We start from the raw sequence: 17,309 nt of genomic DNA, 5'->3' as shown, positions 1-17,309 counted from the left end.
CCCCCTGCAGCTGAAGGAGCAGCGGGAGCGGGAGCGGTGGCAGCGGCAGCGGAAGGTCCACGCGGGCAGCGCGCTGGAGGAGGGCGGCGAGTTCGACGACCTGGTGTCAGCCCTGCGCTCCGGGGAGGTTTTTGACAAGGACTTGTGCAAGCTCAAGCGCAGCCGCAAGCGATCGGGGAACCTGGCCCTGGAAGTCACCCGGGAGCGGGCAATCAACCGGCTGAATTGTTGACTTGGGCACTGGCCGCGCAGGAGGCCAGGAGACAGGGATGGCCAGGGGCTGAGTGGAGGCGGCGGGACACTTAACCACGTGGTGCTCGGCTGCGAGCCCTGGGCTGGGTCCTGGGGTGCGGCTCTGTGAGGCAGGACCAGGCGTCTCCCACATGTACCTGAAGGGCTGCTCCCTCTCCTCTTCCCATTACTCTCCTGCTTCTGGGCCCCAGGATCACTCTCGGAGGCCCACTGGGACTTCCCTGGCAGGCTCGGCACCCACATGTTGGCACGGAGCTGCCCAGATCCAGCCTGGACAGGTCCCTGGGTCTTGCTCAGCTATCATGTGCGGTGGGCAGTACCTGGGCGGGGGGCACCCTGAGACCAGGTGAGAGAGAGATCCAGGCTCCCAGCCCTCAAGAGGCGGCTAATGGGCCATGGATCTGGGAGCCCCCTCCCCTCTTGATGGAAAGGAAGAGGCGCTATCTATCCTAGATGTGCTCCAGGAAAGATGCTGAGGGTACCCCAGGGACCAAGTCCTCAGGACACGGAGTAGCAGAGCCTATTTCCTCCATCACCACTCACTCCAGCCTCTCGCATGTCTAAGTCTCCCCCATCCTTCCCACTGCCACCTCCATCCTGTCTACTAACCCAGAATCCCAGAAAACCCACCTATGGGTTCCCTGGCTACGGCTCCCAATCAGGTACTTGATGAATCTGATAAGGGAAGGGTTGCAACAAAGACCCCCCTCATCACCATACTTTGTGCCTTGGGCATCGGGACCCTGGGCCATGGTCCTGAGAGACGGTGACCTCACACAGCCCCGCACCGGAGCTTTCTAGTCTACCACTCACGGTACTCAGACCCCGCACTCTTTCTGACGTCTGCCTCAGGGCAGGAGCCGCGGTGACCTCCATCCTGTCCAGCACACAGGAGGCCCCCTCAAACCCTGTGCGTCTGGCTGGCTGAGGCTGGCCCTGGGGTCAGCTCCCGAGAGGGTCCCGAGGGCCGGGCTGCCCTCTGCACTTACACACCATCTCTGAGGTGTCTCCTCCTCTGAGGCCATCAGACCTGGGCTGGAGCAGGCGGGGAAGCTAGGGAGACGGGGTGGGGGAGGCTGACTTCCTGGGGAGGGCACTGCCTGAAAGGCCACCCCCATCATCGGTACCTGATTGGTTCTTCAACCTGCCTCCCAGGGGCTCACTCTGGTCCTCCTGTCCGTTCCCATTTCCCATTCTGCATCTTGAGCGGGTGAGTCGATGGCTGTATCTAAGCAAAATGTCTTCTAAAAGAGGAGGTGAGGTCACTTCCATCAGGACTCTTATTTTCAACATACTCCTCCCCCCCGCCCCCCCGAGTTCACCTTTCGTCCTGCCTGCACCCCATCCACGGGCTCCTCGCCTCCTGTTCTCCTGACCCTCCCTTTATGTGTCTGCCCTTCTAACGTGCTCCTGGCTCAGGCTCAGGGTTATTGCCAGTGGACAGACTGGTGGGCTGGGCCCACGCTCCAGCTGCCTCTTTCCCCATCAGATCCCTGGGGGTGGGGCCATCGTAGCTTCCGGGGAAGAAACAGGGTTGGTGAGCCCAGCATGTGTGTTGGTTCGAGGGGGAGGATTAGAGCAAACGTAAGTGTGGCCGAGACCTGGGTGCAGGGCCATCCTGGAGCCCAGGTGAGGGCAGGTGAAGGTTTCAGGAAGAGCTGCAGGGCTGTGCTACCGTCCACACACCCAGGAGCCCCGCTGAGGGCTGGCGTTGGGATGAGGGAAGGTGGTAGGTGGGGCCTCTGGACTCCTCCCCACCTGGCTGGGGTGCACCTAACCCACAGGGCAGGGCACAGGGCGGGCGCCACTGCCATCCAACAGGTGGGCCAAATCCCGGCCTTCCCACCCGCCACGGAGACCGGATGTGCCCCACGGAAGACGAGGGATATGGAAGCGGACGGAGACAAGTGGGGTGCACAGGAAAGCAGTTTGACTCCACTGTTTCTAGAGGACACATGCATTGTCCCAGGGCTCTGGCTTCTCACCCCGATTTTCCCTTCTCTATTTATTGTTTTCAAGATCTGGCCAGTGGCTCTGGCACCAGACGCCATTGAAGCCAGATCTCCAAGAGTGCCTTGGGCCACCGACCATCGCGGCTGACTCAGCTAAGGGGCCAGTGCCCCGTGGAGCCGGCTGCCTCGGTCCTCGATGTGCTACATGTTTACGCCCGTGTTCCTCGGTCTCTTCCGGTGCCCTTCCTGCCACCCTCGGGTGAATGTCTCCCGCTGTCTAATTGTGTGTCCCATGTAAAATCCAATTAACTAAGGCACCCTGTCCCTTGCAGCACCCTCCCCGTCCCCCCTCTCCCCCCCACAGCCCCCCCGTGATGGAAGTAAGGTGTGTCTAGGGCAATGGGAGGAGCTAATTCTCCAGGGGGCTGGGAAGGGCCGGGTCCAGGCTCCCCAGCCCCATCCTGTTTCCACCCACTGGGGTGCGGTGGCCATTCCCCCGCCTCTACCAGGGCCGCCTTCTTGCCAAGGCCGCTCTCGCCAGCGGCCTCAGAGGACAGAGGAGGCTAATGTACGAAATGGGCAGCGTCCTTTTGGCCCGCACCTTTTTTATAAGAATATATTGTAATACTAAAAAATATTAAACCCATACCACCCCAGCCGGCCTTGAAACCCGTGCTTTCTTCTCGTGAGGGGCTCGGGGGGGGGGGGGGGGGGGGGCGGGGGCAGCCAGCTCCTCCCAGCGCTGAGGGCCCAGCGGCGACACCTGCAGGAACTGTGCCCTCCGGGCACCTGGACCGCAGCTTGAAATCCGGAGCGTGGCCCTTTCCTGAGCTGAGCTGGCTGTTAAGCATTCCCCAGCACACCCGGGGGCCGGGCAGAGGGAGGCAGGCGGGAGGTCCCTGAGGACAGACCCGAACAGGCACATCCACGGTCGAGGACCCAGCAGCCCAGGCCAGTGTTCGGGCTGAAACCCAGGAACCTCTGACTACTTCCTGACCTCTAATGAGCTTCCTGATGAGCTTCGGGCACCTCCCTGACGTCTTACTGGAGACGGTGCCCTTCCATGCCCCACTCGCCTCCACCTCTCCCACAGGGAACGGGGATGGAGGGCAGGCATGCACCTGCGGCCTCTCCAGCACCCTCCTGCTCCTCTCCCCCGGGGCGTGGCTTGGGCTGGGGTGGAGGGTGGGCATGAAATCCTAGCGGCTGCGTGCCCTGTGCACAGACCGTGCTCCTTCTTGCGTCTCCGAAGTTGGCATCCAGGCTTTATTTGTGCGCTGAGGGTGAAGGCAATCTCCAACTCTCTTCTTTCCCTGATATGTTCCAGAATAAAGGGGTGGGGCGTGGGTGGGACAGCAGTGCAGGCAGGGGCCAGGTGCCACCTGAGTGGCTGGTCGGGAGTCCTCAGGGCCGCAGCCCCCGTGGGTCCTGTTAGGGGGGCGGAGGTCAGGGAGCAGGCAGGACTGTGCGTTGTTAAACCGAAAGCCCGCAAGTCTGAGGGGCCGGGCTCTCCTTCTGAGGGTGGAGTGCGGAGAGGCAGGGCGGGCAGGGCTGTGGCTCCCAGACGTGGGCAGGCAGAGCTGCGGAAGAGAAAGCCTGTACCTTCTCAGTGCCAGCTGTGCGTTCCCCTCGCAGCGCGTTCCTCTGCTCTGTGAGCCCTCATCCTCTCCCAGGGAAGCAGCAGGAGAAAGCCCAGAGCGAGCCGTGACACTGGCCGGCTGAATGGCAGATGACAGATGACAGATGACACAGCTGACCTCGATTATCGAGCATCGCTCGCTGTGACCCCTCCCATCACCAACGTCCAAGAAGGCGAAGGGCCTGCTGCTTTCTCTCCGAATGAAGGAGGCCTCGCAGGTCACCATTAGCAGGAAGGCATGGGCTGACCTGGGTTCCTACCGGTGAAGGTCAACAGTGACGGGTTAAAGGAACTAGACATCCTTCCCTCGGCCCGAGTGCGTCCCTCGTGACCTGGCTGGGCCGTGGGTGAGAGGGCAGGAGCTCTAGGTCCGGTGGAAGTCCCCCCGCTGGCCCCCCGTCTTGCTGATGAGCTTGATGTCCCCCAACACGATGTCCCTGCTGACCGCCTTGCACATGTCGTACAGGGTGAGGGCGGCCACAGCGGCGGAGGTCAGGGCCTCCATCTCCACCCCGGTGGGGCCCCGAGCCCGGCAGGATGCCTGGATCACCACGGCATGGCGTGTGCTGTCCAGCTCCAGCCGCACCTGCACGTGGCTCAGGGCCACGTGGTGGCACAGAGGAATCAGCTGGCTGGTCAGCTTGGCGGCCTGGACTCCGGCCAGCTGGGCCACCACCAGGGCATCGCCCTTCTTTAGCCGGTTCTCTTGGACGAGTCTGAAGGCCACCGGCCCCAGGAGGACCAAGGCGGAGGCCACGGCCACCCGCTCTGTGTCCGGCTTACCACCCACATCGACCATAGCTGCCCGGCCTTCCGTGTCCACGTGGGTGAGCTGGTCCGAGGTGGGCAGCGATCCTGAGTGGGTGGCAGGAGCCCGGGACACAGGGCTAAGGCACTTGGGGTTGGTGTCTGAGTCCGGGTGGGAACAGTAGTGTCTCTGAGGGGAGCCAGCCCCCAGCCACCGCTGGGCGAGGGGAGGCGTCTGGGGCACCCGGTAGCCCTTCCACAGAGTCGCCACCTGGTTGGAGAGACGCGCTCTGTGTCTCAGACCCTGAACACCGAGTGGGTCCCAAGAGGAAATGCTTGGAATGGCTGGTGGGGAATCTTGGAGCATCAAAAACAGTTCTGGAAGGCAAGAAAGAAGAAGACAGACTCAGGTCAAAGGGCATTCTTTTCCCCTGCTTCTCTCTCAACCCTCCCTTCCCCCACTCTGGTTCTGCCCACACCATTGGAGGAGGAATGGAGATCACAAAGCCGAGCGAGAGAGAAGACACGCGGGCAGCTCTGTATGAGAGGTGTTTTTGTGTGCGGCATCCCACGCAATGAGAGAGGTCCTCATCACGTGGTTCCCGGGAGTCAAGAAACCTGGAAGCTGCCATTGTGGCTGTGTCCTCCCGGATGAGATGAGTAAGTCGCACTCTTAGCTTGCTGCTCATGCCCTGCCCTGCGCAGAAGCTGGTGACACCCCGCCCAATGGGTGCTAATGGTCCCGATGCGCCAGGAGCGGGCCCACACTCCAGAGCAGGAGACACCTGCCACTGCTCCCAAGCTGGGACGTTCCCGAGCCGAGGACAAGGTCTCTGCCTTCACCAGGAGCTCCACATTCGGGGCACAGCTTGGTGATCATTAAATTCGAGGACGCCCCAGTTTCTGGTGAGACAATGACTATTCCTGTGGCATGCTGGGTGAGGGGTGCGTGCACAGGGAAGAGCAGAGGCAGTCAAAGCTTGAAGGGGCATGAGAGGATGAAGGGGAACAGAAGAAAAACAGAGCTGCGAACATCGGGATGAAATGCAGGATCTAAGGGTGCCTTATGGCAGGGGGCCCCAGCCCACGGAACCCCAATGACAAGGGTGAGTGGTTACGTACTGCTGGGTCACCCACCGATGAGGATCATGGGCCGGTTCTTCATCTGGGAGATACTGAACATGCCTGGGGTGAGGGAAGGGTGGGGAGGGAGAGCGGGGGAGGGAGAGCAGGGAAGGGGAGAGAAGGAGGGACAGGTCGTGACACAAACGTGACATAGTGGTGTGACAGCCCGTGTACATGCACTCACCCAGGAGCACCTGGCAAAGCCCCCACTGTGTACTGCAGGCCCCCCAGGACCGAGCCCAGAAGTCTGACGCCAGGCCCTGCCCTCCTGACAGAGGCCGTGTGTGGGAAGAGAGGGGCAATGACACCCCTCTCCCCACCAATAAAACAGCCCAAGAGAATTCGGGGACCTGCCCCTTGCAGTCTCCACTGTGCCCGCCTCCCAGGAGAACCATCACCGTATCCCAAGTCTAGGGGTCCAACGCCGAGGCCCCAGCTCCCTGTCAGGCTGTGCTTTGTCCTCCCCCCAAACTCTGCTTCCCTCCTGCTGACAGTGACCCGCTCACCCAGCCTGGCCCGCCGCCCCGCCCTTACCTGCGTGCTGCCGCTTCTTCCTGCCCACAGCGGCCCCGATGATCCCCAGCAGCTCCTCCTCAGACGCCCCCGCCCGCAGGTGATCCCGTAGGGAGACCTCTGAGTTCCCAAAGAGGCAGACCTGAGGGGGTCGTCACAGGGTGAGGACAATGTGCCTCCTTCATCCCTGGCCCTGGCCCATCCCTGAAGAACCCTCTGGGCTGAGACCAGCGTCCAGGCCTCCCGCGGCTGGGCACAGTCAGGGCAGGACTTCCCACCACAAGGGGCAGAAGGCGCGGGATGGAGGAGTCAGGCTGGAGGGCAGGAAGCAGACTCAGACATCCCTGGCCTGTCTGGCTTACGACCATGTCGCCTTCAGCTTGGAGAGTGCGCTTTAAAAAAACGGAATTGCTGCCCATGGAGATAGCCATCCAGATGCACACTCTTCCGGGACCTGGGACCTTCCCTGGAATGGCCTCCTGAGGAGTCCTCGCTGAGACCTAGCAGGCCCCTCCGTACATCCCATTCTCCCTCGGGCCCTCCTGGTCCCTCGTCTCGTGGACATCACCTGCCTGGCCCTGGCCCACTCCAGTGCAGACAGCAGAGGGCTGGGGGAGGCCATCCTGCGGTCAGTCACACTGACAGGGCTCCCAGCCCCAAGAGAGGCTGGGCTCTGGGGGCTCCGGAAAGAAAGATACCCACCACCCTCCCACAGAACCTTATAAAGCACCTACTATGTGCCAGCGCTATACAAGGCTCTGTGGACTCAGAGACAGAAGGATGTTTGCGGAGCCCCTGAGGGCGGAGGCCACCAGAGAAGACAGGAGTGAAATCCAAGCAAAAGGTCCACCTACTTCACCATGCTGCTCCCATCCTCACTCCCCACCGGGCCCCGGGTTCTACTCTCCGCCCCTCCCTGTGCCCAGGAGGCCCAGACTGCACCTTCCAGGCCCCTCCAGCTGCTTCTGCCTGGGCCTGGGCTGGGCGGCCGGAGAGGAGAGCGTGACAGGAAAGGGAGGCTGGCGCTTGCTCCCTGCTTCCTCCCTGTCTGACTTGTTGGAGCGGCTGCTTCCCTCCATAATGACACCAACCAGGAGGCCACTGCACAGCCTCAGCTTTCACTGTCCCCAATGGCACCACCTCCTCCCCTTCTGCTCCCCGGGGGGGGGGGCAGCTGCTGCTCATGGGGTGCCTCAACACCCCTCACAGCCCCCCTCACCTGCACCACCAGCAGCTCCCTCAGCCCGGTGAACCCCTCCTTCCATTTCCTGCAGGGCCCCGACTCACCACCCACAGTTCAGGTCCATTTTAAATCCCAGCCCAGGAAAACCTTTTTGCTTTTTAGTAATAGCTGAACGATTCCTTTTGGATGGCAAACCTGAAGCATCTGAAACCCCCCACCCCTCAGTCCTAACCAGGTCCCAGAGTCAACATCCCCTGACACCTCTCTCCCACCCGCCACCTGCACGACCAAGTCCCCTTTCCTCCTTCCCACCTTCACCACACCCTCTTGCACATTTGGGACATCGCGAAATGGCCATCTAACCAGTCTTCCTATTTCCAACTTCAGCCTGCGGGTTATTTCTCCTAAAATGTGAACAGGGGACCAGGTCTCCCCCCTGCTCAGAAACCCTGCACAGCCCCGTCAACAGAACACTCCGCACCTTCTCCCTGGGCACTCCAGCCCCTACCATGCTTCTCCCGGATCCAACTGTGATCTGCCCAGGATGCTGGGATGTACCGAGGCCTCCTCCCCTGCCCTCACTTCCACCCAGCCACCCTCCAGGCTCACCGAGGTCCACCACCGTCCCTCAGGTCCACCCCCTTATAGCCATCACCCTTATGCCCATCACTCATTGGACCAAGAATCCTGCACTGCGCACATTAGCAGCTTTGTTTGGTCTCAGCAAGGAGCCTGGCCCCTAAAGGGCCTGGCAGGTCTATGTCTCCCTTCATCCCTCAGGGCAGGCACACAGCACATGCTCATTAGACATGAGTTATGAGGCTGGTTTCAGAGCCGAGCCCCTGGCTGGCGGAAGGGGCCAACCTGGGGCGGGGGGGGGGCAATGTGCACAGTGACCCTTCACCACCTCCCCCCACCATGATAGCACCAAGTCCTGGGAAGTGGCTCCCAATCAGCTGCAAGTTACTGGGAGGAAGGGAGGAGGTAGAGGGGAGGGGAGGGAGGGAGGAGGTAGAGGGGAGGGAGGGAGGGAGGGAGGTTCCATGGGTGCCATGAGTTCACCTTCCCTGCTGCTCCCATGACCTCCCCAAATCTGACACTATTTCACCACCCGCCCCGTGTGCCCCGCTGTCTCGCCTCCACTCGGGGCCGGTGGGAGGGATGTGCGACACTCACCTTGAGGTTCCCGTCGGCTGTGATGCGCAGCCGGTTGCAGGTCCCACAGAAATGCTCAGACATGGACGTGATGAAGCTGAGCTGGCCTCGGAAGCCAGGGACGCGGAAGGTCTGGGCGAGGAGGGAGAAGGGCAGTGGCGGGAACCTGGGCGGAGAGGGCCCGCTCTCCCTGCCTACCCGAGCCCTCCCTCCACGGCCTCTCGGGGAAGCCTTCGGAAGGGAGCACCCAGGGCCCTCAGACCACAGAAGACTCAGGTACACGAGTGGGGGACGAGCTCTGCCCGTGCCTGGCCTGCCGAGCAGACCAGCTAAGGGTACGGGGACCGGAGCACCGTGGCCAGAGCAGGCCCGTAGAGGAGCAGACCGAGCACCCCTCCCCCACTTACTGGCGTGTGTCCTATGTCAAGTCACTTTTCCCATGCCCGGCTGCTTCCTTATCCTCTGTATCCGGGAAAAGGGAGGCTGGCACTGAGGGGCGTCCTGCTAACTGGCACTGCCCTACATCGCTGCTCTCTGACCTCCCGTGGCCCCTGCCAGCTCTCCCGAACTTCCCTCTGCCCAGCCCTAGGCTGCCCCACCTTCGCTGTGCTGGATTCCTCCTCGGGCAGCTTCTCCAGCTCTGGCCACTGCTGCCGGAGGGTGTCCAGCATCTCCTTGTAGCTGACCATCTTCTTGACGTTCCACTTGTTACCTGTATTGGGGTTGGAGGCTCCCAGTCCAGCACGGCAGGAGCCCACCCTCCCGCAGAGCCCGGGAGTCAGGAGGCCCCGCCTAAAAGCCTCCGATGCCCATGCAGCCCTAGCCTAGCCCTGCCCGGGCCTCCCCACCATCTCTGGAGAAGTCTCTACACACACAGCAGGGTCGGAGGTCAGCAGCACCCACAGTGTGAGCCAGACCTTGCTGCCCCACACACCCTCCACGGGGTCTCCACGCTCTGCCCGTAGGCCCAGCCTCCTCTGCCCTCGCACCCACATCACTGACCGTCAAAGGGCATGTACTCTATGAAGCGCACGTCCAAGGGGAGGCCCTCGGTCAAGGCCACAAAGTCCAGGAGCTCGTCCTCGTTCAGGCCGCGCATCACCACGCAGTTCACCTGCCCGGGATGAAGGGACCGTGAGCGCTGTCCCTCGGAGCTGTTTTTGCAGGGGTGACCTTTGGGGATCTGGGACCTGCCTCGGCTCTCCAGTGGAGGTCCCGGTCCTTGCCCTTCACCCCACAGCTCTCCTTGGGTTGGGGGAGTCCATGGGAGTCACAGTTCTGCCCTCCCTTGCGTTGTGAGGGGCAGGGCTGGACGCGGTGGGTAGGGAAGTGGTGCCGGGAAAGACAGGGAAAGGCTAAGCCGGGGAGGAGGGACAGAAGCAGTGGCCCGCCCTCACCTTCACAGGGCTGTAGCCCAGCTCGATGGCCTTGTGGATGCCCTCCATGACCTTGTGGAAGCCTGCAGGAGGAAGAGGAACGGTCAGGAACGTCCTCCCTCTCCCCGGGCCCCTCCCTCGCAGCCTGGGAGGAAGCATCGCAGCGGTAAGGCATCTCTAAGACCAGAGGCCTGGCCAACAAGCGTTTCTGTAAAGGGCCAGGTCGTAAAAAGTCTAGGTTTTGCAGGCCAAGAGGCAAAATTGAGGATATTAGGTAGGTGTATGTCATAAAGATTTCATTGACTCAATTCAGAATATAATAATAATTGAGAATAGTTTTTGGTAATACAGGCCCACGTATGGAATGGAAGGAATTAATTATTTTTACAAGGATAATATTTTGCTTGGTTGGGGTTCATAGTCAATGTTCCCTATCATTAAATTGATTGCAAATGTTACCTGCAAAGTCCATTCGTGGTTCACGGGCTGTTAAAAGCAGGCAGGGGCTGGGTCTGACCCCGGGGCTGTAGTGCGCAACGCAGACCTGGGGGGCCTTCTCAGTCCCGAGGGAACCGAGGCCCAGAGAAGCAGGGCCCTGCTGGCTGCCGCACCTCAGAACACAGGCTCCTGACCCGTACCCAGGCTTTCTCTGTTCATACAATCTACATGTTCTCACTAGCACCTACTGTGCGCAGTTGTGTCAGGGCTGGTGAGCGATTCCCATGCATGTGGTTCTCACCTGTCTCTGTGCTTACCCAGGCTGGCCTGTCCTCCCCTCAGCTCCCCTCAGCTCACTCCTGCACCCACTGCCTGCTGATCTCACCCACCCACAGCCCCCAGAGTCTGCAGATCACGTGGGATTCCCAGCGGGATGTCAGCTGAGGGAGGGTGGCCTGGGGATGGCCTTCATGCTGTCCTCGCACCATTTCTGGCCCGGTGAAGGAGTGCAAAGGGAGGGATGTGCAACAGCTCTCTCTCCCTCGCTGGACCTTCAATAGACACCACTAAACAAACCTAGTGGCCTCACACCTTTCTAGTAGCCTGTCCTGCAGGGCAATGTCCTGTGTGTCTGTCCCCTCCCAGTGCCTGGAGCAGGCTTCACAGAGGGCAAGGCCTCGGGAGCACTTTAGCACAGGGAGGGCTGTAAGCAGGGAGGCACAGGGAGAGGCCGGAGCCTCTGTCCCAATGTGAAGTCCACGGCCCGAGACCACAGGGGACTCTGGCGGGTCTCCCTCTTGCTCTGCCCACCCCGATGAAGCCCAGTGGGAGGAGGCTGTGAGAGTCCCTGCTGCAGGGGTGAAGGGAGAGGCTTACATCCAGGATGGGCACAGGGAACACCCTTGGGGGCTGCTGGGGGACCCCCACCTGGCAGTGCTGGTCCTGACCCTGGCACCTCAGGGCTGCTGCTTCCACCCTGGGCAGCCCCACACTTCTTCAGAACTCATCACAGGGCAACCAATTCAGCCCAGATTGCCAGGGGCTATCTTGGTTTCAAAATGGAAGTCTTGAGTTCTTGAAACCCTCTTAGACATGAGCAAACTGGGGACAGAGCACGGGGAGGTTGGTCACCATAGCTCTTAGCATCTGACCCCCAAAGGTCTTCAGGGCTGTGGCTACAAAGACGAGTGACATGTGGAGAGGGTGAAGGGTGAAGCCCAGGCTTATCCTCAGCCAAGACACCAAGGGTGAGAGCCCAGGCCTCTGGCCCAGCCCCAGCCCCGGGGCCTAGGAGGGCACCTAGGAGGGCACTGGGAGCTGCATGGTCACCTTTCCTGCGGACGATGAACTCAAACTTGGCTGGCACCAGCGTGTCCAGGCTGATGTTGATGGCACTGAGACCAGCTTTCTGGAGCTGAGGCAGCAGGCGGGCGAGGTTGATGCCATTGGTGGTGACGCCGATGGTCCTCAGCCCCTCCAGCCGATGGAGCTGGGCTGTAGGAAGAGAGGAGGAGGCATCAGCCTACTTGCTCTTGGTGAGGCCAAGAGAGGGTTGAATCCAAGTAACATGGATGGACCTCAACCACCCAGGCTCAGTTTAATCAGAAACAAGAATAAAAACAATGATAAAACTAACCAAAAGATTAAACACTGAGTGTTCACTCTGCTAGAGGCTACGCTGAGGGCTTCAGTTCATGAGCTCATTGAAGTGTCATGATAATAATGATCCCATTTAAAAGATATGAAAAGAAAGGCTTAGAGAAGTAAGAAAATGGCACACAGCTAGTAAGAGGAAGAACTGAGAGTCAAATCCATGTGTATTTGACTCCAGAACTATGCTCTTAATAACTAACTCACAGGTTCTGATACTCTAGTTTGTTGACTCCTCTATTCCACCAAAAATCTCCAGAAGCAACAGAAGGATTTAAAAAAACAAAACACCCACCCATAATAACACTGGAAGGCAAGAAAGAATGTCTTCAATGGCCCAGAAAGGTGGAGAAATACTGAAAGACAGAAAGCAGAGGGGGATCAGATGGCTCGAGGAGACCATGGCCCAAAGCTAAGGTGACCAGACGTTCCGCTTTTTAACAATTTGTCCTGCGTCCCGCGGCGTTTTGAAAAAGTCCCGATTTTTGGAAAGAATGCACAACAAGCTAGGGAACGGCGGGAGAACGGGAAGGGAATATACGGTTTTCGGCGGCCATGTGGCTATTTAGCCAGGATATGAGTTTTATATTATTTTTGTTAATTTTATAATGTTAAACTTTAATAATAACAAATAATTGTTGAGAACTGATTATCGAGAACTGCTTATCAAAGTTCGCATTGTTGATCAGTTGTTAGAATTCAACCACCATTGTTTGGACTTAATGAACAATGGCATTTTTGGGGATTGGCAACGCCGAAAACATTTTGTAACTGTCTCTCAGATGATACACATCGTACTGCGTGCTAGTAAGCTAGTTAAACAAGTGATGTCATTACAAATCAGCTATTCAGATAATTTAGGTAAGTAATTTATTTATTTATTTCATAAATACATAAATTTTCTTGAATTTAGCAGACAGTACTCGTATTATTTATATTTTATAGTGGCGGCAAAAAGTCTAGCGCCGGCCTTGAAAGTGACACTTATGACTTACGTTACGGCAAATTCATGACCTTTTAAACAACTATGGCAATCTACTAAAAAAAAAATCACTCAAATGAGAAATATGCCAAAGAATAAAATAATACTATACATAATTTTTTTATTTATTATATTTGTAAATTGTACTTATGTTGAAATTTAAAAATATATATTACAATACTATTTTTGCGTTCTATGAAAATTTTTGTTGCTCCATATAGACCAAATTTTTAATCAAGAACCGCCCCCCGGTCAATGGTGTCCTGCTTTACCAATGTTAAAATCTGGTCACCTTACCCAAAGCACACACAGGAGAAGGTTCTGTACAAAGTGGGAGTGTGACTGGCATGCACCACACTTAGCAGTCACACATACAAGGAGCAGAAGGGTCCTTGGTTATACCAAGGAGGTTGCCTTTTGGGAGAATTCTACTGGATGAGTTGGGCAGGTTGGCCAAGTTGTCCTCCCTATCACCTCTAGGAGCAGGGAGAAGGCAGCAGCTTTTACCCCAAGGCTAGAGCACTTAAGGTAGCCTAAGGGCATGGGGGAAGCCCTGAGTAGCTGCTGATAGTCAGGAGACATGGGAGCCCTGAGGCCCAGAAAACTAGCAGGACCTCATGCCCCTATCCACAACTTCAGGGGCAACCAGCATAAACAGAAACAGCCCTGGAAGCCAGGCCAACAGAGGCCTTGGGAACTGAGATGAATACAGTCAAGAATCAGCAAACGTTTTGAACTAACAAGCAAAATAGGGACAGACTCATAGAAAGCAGGCTGACAGCAGTCGGTGGGGGGACAATGGTGGGAGAAGTGGAAGGACAGAGCAAAAAATGGGGGAAAAAGAGAAAAAAACCTCATGGACAAGAACAACAGTGTGGTGATTGCTGCAGGGAAGCAGGTGGGAGGAGGTGGTTGAGGGTATAGAGGTGATAAATGGTGATGGACAGAGACTTGACTTGGGGTGGTGAACACACCATACAGTGTACAGATGATGCATTATAGAATTATGCACCTGAAACCTGCATAATTGTGTTAACTAGTGTCACCCCAATAAATTCAATAAGAAGGAAAAAAATAAAGACAATGCTGAGAAAGAAACATGAATTTCACAAATAGAGAAATGAAAGAAGGAGGAGACATGAAAGAGATAACAGATGATGATTCTTTTAAAATTCAGTTAGATGAACACATGCAAAAATCCTCAAAAAATATTAGCAAAACAAATTCAACAATACATTAAAAAGGTCATACACCATAATAAAGTGGGATTTACTCCAGGGATGCAAGGATAGTTTAACATCCACAAATCAATCAATGTGATATACCAGCATTAGCAAAATGAAGGATGAAACACATACAGTCATCTCAATAGGTGCAGAAAAAGCATTTGACAAAATTCATCATACATTCATGATAAAATTCTCAACAAAGGGGTATAAAAGGAACGTTGCTCAACAAAATAAAGGCCATCTATATATATAAAAGCCAAGCGACCGGAACACCGGAACAACTAGAATGACCGGTTGCTATGACGCACACAGCGGCAGCCAACCGGCCCAATTGGCACCCCCCCAACTGCCCGCAGCCCCTCCCCCCAGCCAGCGCCCCCCCACACCCACTGGGGGGTGGGGCCTGCCAGCCAACCTCCCTTGGCCCCGCCCCCGCCGGCCCTGCCCCCGATCGCCCCCCATTGAGGGCAGGGCCGGCCAACTTCCCGTGGCCCCTCCCCCCCACCAGCCCAGCCCCAATTGGCCCCCATCGGGGCAGGCTGGCCAGACCCCACCCATGCACGAATTCATGCACCGGGCCTCTAGTATATATGATAAGCCCACAGCTAATATCATACTGAATGGTGAAAGCTTTTCCTTTGAGATTAGGAACAAGACAAGGATGCCCACTCTTGCCACTTTTATTCAACATTAGAATTCCTTGCCAGAGCAATTAGGCAAGAAAAATAAACAAAAGGCACTTAAGTCAGAAAGGAAAAAGTAAAACTGTCACTATTTGCAGATGACATAATCCTATGTAATAAAGACAGAATATGCAAATTGACCGCAACTCCATAACAAAAATGGCGGCACCCATGCCAATAAGGAGGGAATATACAAATTGATGCGACAAGGCGAGAGGCGGAAAGGTGGCTCCAGGCCGGAGCGAAGGTGGAAAGGCGGCTCCTGGCCGGAGCAAAGGCGATGCCAGCAGCCAGGGGAAGGAAGGCCTATTCTTGCAGGAATCTTCGTGCATCAGGCCTCTAGTATAAAACATAGAAAGCCCTAAAGACACCACCTAAAAACTGTTAGAACTAACAAACAAACCAGTGAAGCTGCAGAATACAAAGTCAGTATACAAAAATATGTTGCATGTACTAGTACACTAATAACAAACTATCAGAAAAATAAATAAGAAAACAACCCCAATTACAATTGCATTAAAAAGAATAAAATACCTAGGAATCCATTTAAACAAACAGGTGAAAGTCTTTTACACTGACTACTATGAGACACCAATAAAAGAAATCAAAGAAGACACAAATAAGAGGAAAGCTATTCTGTGCTCATAGACTAAAAGAATTAACATTTTGAAAATTTCCATGCTACTTAAAGCAATCTACAGATTCAATGTGATCACTATCAAAATTCCAATGTTATTTTTCACAGAAATAGAACAAACATTTCTAACGTTGGTATGAAACCACAAAAGACACCACATAGCCAAAGCAATCCTGAGAAAGAAGAACAAAGCTGGAGACATCATGCTTGCTGATTTCAAATTATATTACAAAGCTATAGTAACCCAAACAGTATAGTACTGGTATAAAAACAAACACATAGATCAAGGGAACAGAATCAAGAGCCCAGAAATAAACCCACACATATATGTTTAATTAATTTAAAGCAAAGGAGCCAAGAATATACAATGGGGAAAGGACAGTCTCTTCAATAAATGGTATGGAGAAAAAACTGCAGAGCCACATACAAATGAATAAAACTGGACCACTATATCACAGTATACAAAAAGATTAACTCAAAATGGAATAAAGATTTAGTAGGAAATGATAAAACTCCTAGAAGAAAAACAGTCAGTAAACTTCTTGATGTTAATCTTGGTGATGAGTTTTTGGGTCTGGCAACAAAAGAAAAAAAAAAAAAAGTAGGACTTCATCAAATGCTGTTCATTACAGCATTATTTAAAACTAGAGGCCCGGTGCATGAAATTCATGCACTCGGGGGTCCCTCAACCCGGCCTGTGCCCTCTCCCAGTCTGGGAGCCCTCGGGGGATGTCCGACTGCTGGCTTAGGCCCACTTCCTGGAGTTGGACATACTTAGCGCTGCCACGGAGGTGGGAGAGGCTCCCACCACTGCTACTGCGCTTGCCAGCCATGAGCCCGGCTTCTGGCTGAGCTGTGCTCCCCCTGTGGGAGCACACTGACCACCAGGGGGCAGCTCCTTCGTTCAGCATCTGCCCCCTGGTAGTCAGTGCTCACCATAGTGACTGGTCGTTCCGCCATTCGGTTGGTTTGCATATTAGCCTTTTATTATATAGGATGAGCCAAGACATGGAAGTCACCTAATTGTCCAACAGTGAATGAATGGATAAAGAAAATGTCACATATACACACAATGGAATATTATTCAGCCATAAAAATAAAACCTTGCCATTTTTGATATAGATGGATCTTGAAGGCATTATGCTAAGTGAAATAAATCAGACAGAGAAAAAAAATGATATGATCTCACTTATATGTGGAATCTTAAAAAACAACACCCAAACTCACAGATATAGAAAATAGATTGGTGATTGCCAGAGGTGGGTGGGAGGGGGTGAGTGAAATGGATAAAGATGGTCAAAAGGTGTAAATGTCCAGCTATAACACAAAGTCCTGAGGCTGTAATGTACAGCATGGTGAGTATAGTTAATAATAATAAATTGTATATTTGAAAGTTGCTAAGAGGGTAGATCGTAAAAGTTCTCATCACAAGAAAAGAAAATATAACTATGTGTGGTGATGTATATTAACCTCACTTACTATGGAGACCATTTTGCAATATGTACAAATATTGATTCATTATATTGTATACCTGCAACTAATACAATGTTATATGTCAATGATATCTCAATACAGAAAGATGAGAGTTGCCCTAACTGGTTTGGCTCAGTGGATAGAGCATCGGCCTGCAGACTAAAGGGTCCCAGGTTCAATTCCGGTCAAGGGCATGTACCTTGGTTGCGGGCATATCCCCAGTGTGGGGTGTGCAAGAGGCAGCTGATTGATGCTTCTCTCTCATTGATGTTTCT

At 55.1% G+C, this 17,309-nt stretch overlaps 2 protein-coding genes across 5 annotated transcripts in view; one reads left to right on the top strand and one right to left on the bottom strand.

Moving 5' to 3' along the window:
* Nucleotides 1-3,317, top strand: part of DAAM2 (dishevelled associated activator of morphogenesis 2) — a 106,670-nt gene extending 103,353 nt beyond the window's left edge. For both annotated transcript variants that reach the window (XM_079780791.1, XM_079780790.1), the window contains one exon: nucleotides 11-3,317. In XM_079780791.1, the coding sequence (XP_079636917.1) occupies nucleotides 11-232 (222 nt within the window). In that variant the 3' untranslated portion in view covers nucleotides 233-3,317. The remainder of the gene's footprint in view (nucleotides 1-10) is intronic.
* Nucleotides 3,318-3,449: 132 nt separating this feature from the next.
* MOCS1 (molybdenum cofactor synthesis 1) overlaps nucleotides 3,450-17,309 on the bottom strand; it is a 42,253-nt gene continuing 28,393 nt past the window's right edge. The window contains exons 4-11 of one of the 3 annotated variants that reach the window (XM_079780792.1): nucleotides 11,710-11,874; nucleotides 9,964-10,025; nucleotides 9,569-9,680; nucleotides 9,166-9,278; nucleotides 8,588-8,698; nucleotides 6,250-6,370; nucleotides 5,728-5,775; nucleotides 3,450-4,968 (exon numbers count right to left, since the gene is read on the bottom strand). In XM_079780792.1, coding sequence (XP_079636918.1) covers nucleotides 4,208-4,968; nucleotides 5,728-5,775; nucleotides 6,250-6,370; nucleotides 8,588-8,698; nucleotides 9,166-9,278; nucleotides 9,569-9,680; nucleotides 9,964-10,025; nucleotides 11,710-11,874 — 1,493 coding nt within the window. In that variant the 3' untranslated portion in view covers nucleotides 3,450-4,207. Of the gene's footprint in view, nucleotides 4,969-5,712; nucleotides 5,776-6,249; nucleotides 6,371-8,587; nucleotides 8,699-9,165; nucleotides 9,279-9,568; nucleotides 9,681-9,963; nucleotides 10,026-11,709; nucleotides 11,875-17,309 lie in introns of all 3 variants that reach the window. The other 2 variants (XM_079780794.1, XM_079780793.1) reach the window with 2 other exon arrangements.

The sequence above is a fragment of the Cnephaeus nilssonii genome (genome assembly GCF_951640355.1).
Source record: "Cnephaeus nilssonii genome assembly, chromosome: 9".
NCBI classification, from domain to species: Eukaryota; Metazoa; Chordata; class Mammalia; order Chiroptera; family Vespertilionidae; genus Cnephaeus; species Cnephaeus nilssonii.
The sequence above is the reverse complement of the archived record's forward strand: the minus strand, read 5'-3'. Positions and strand labels throughout refer to the sequence as shown.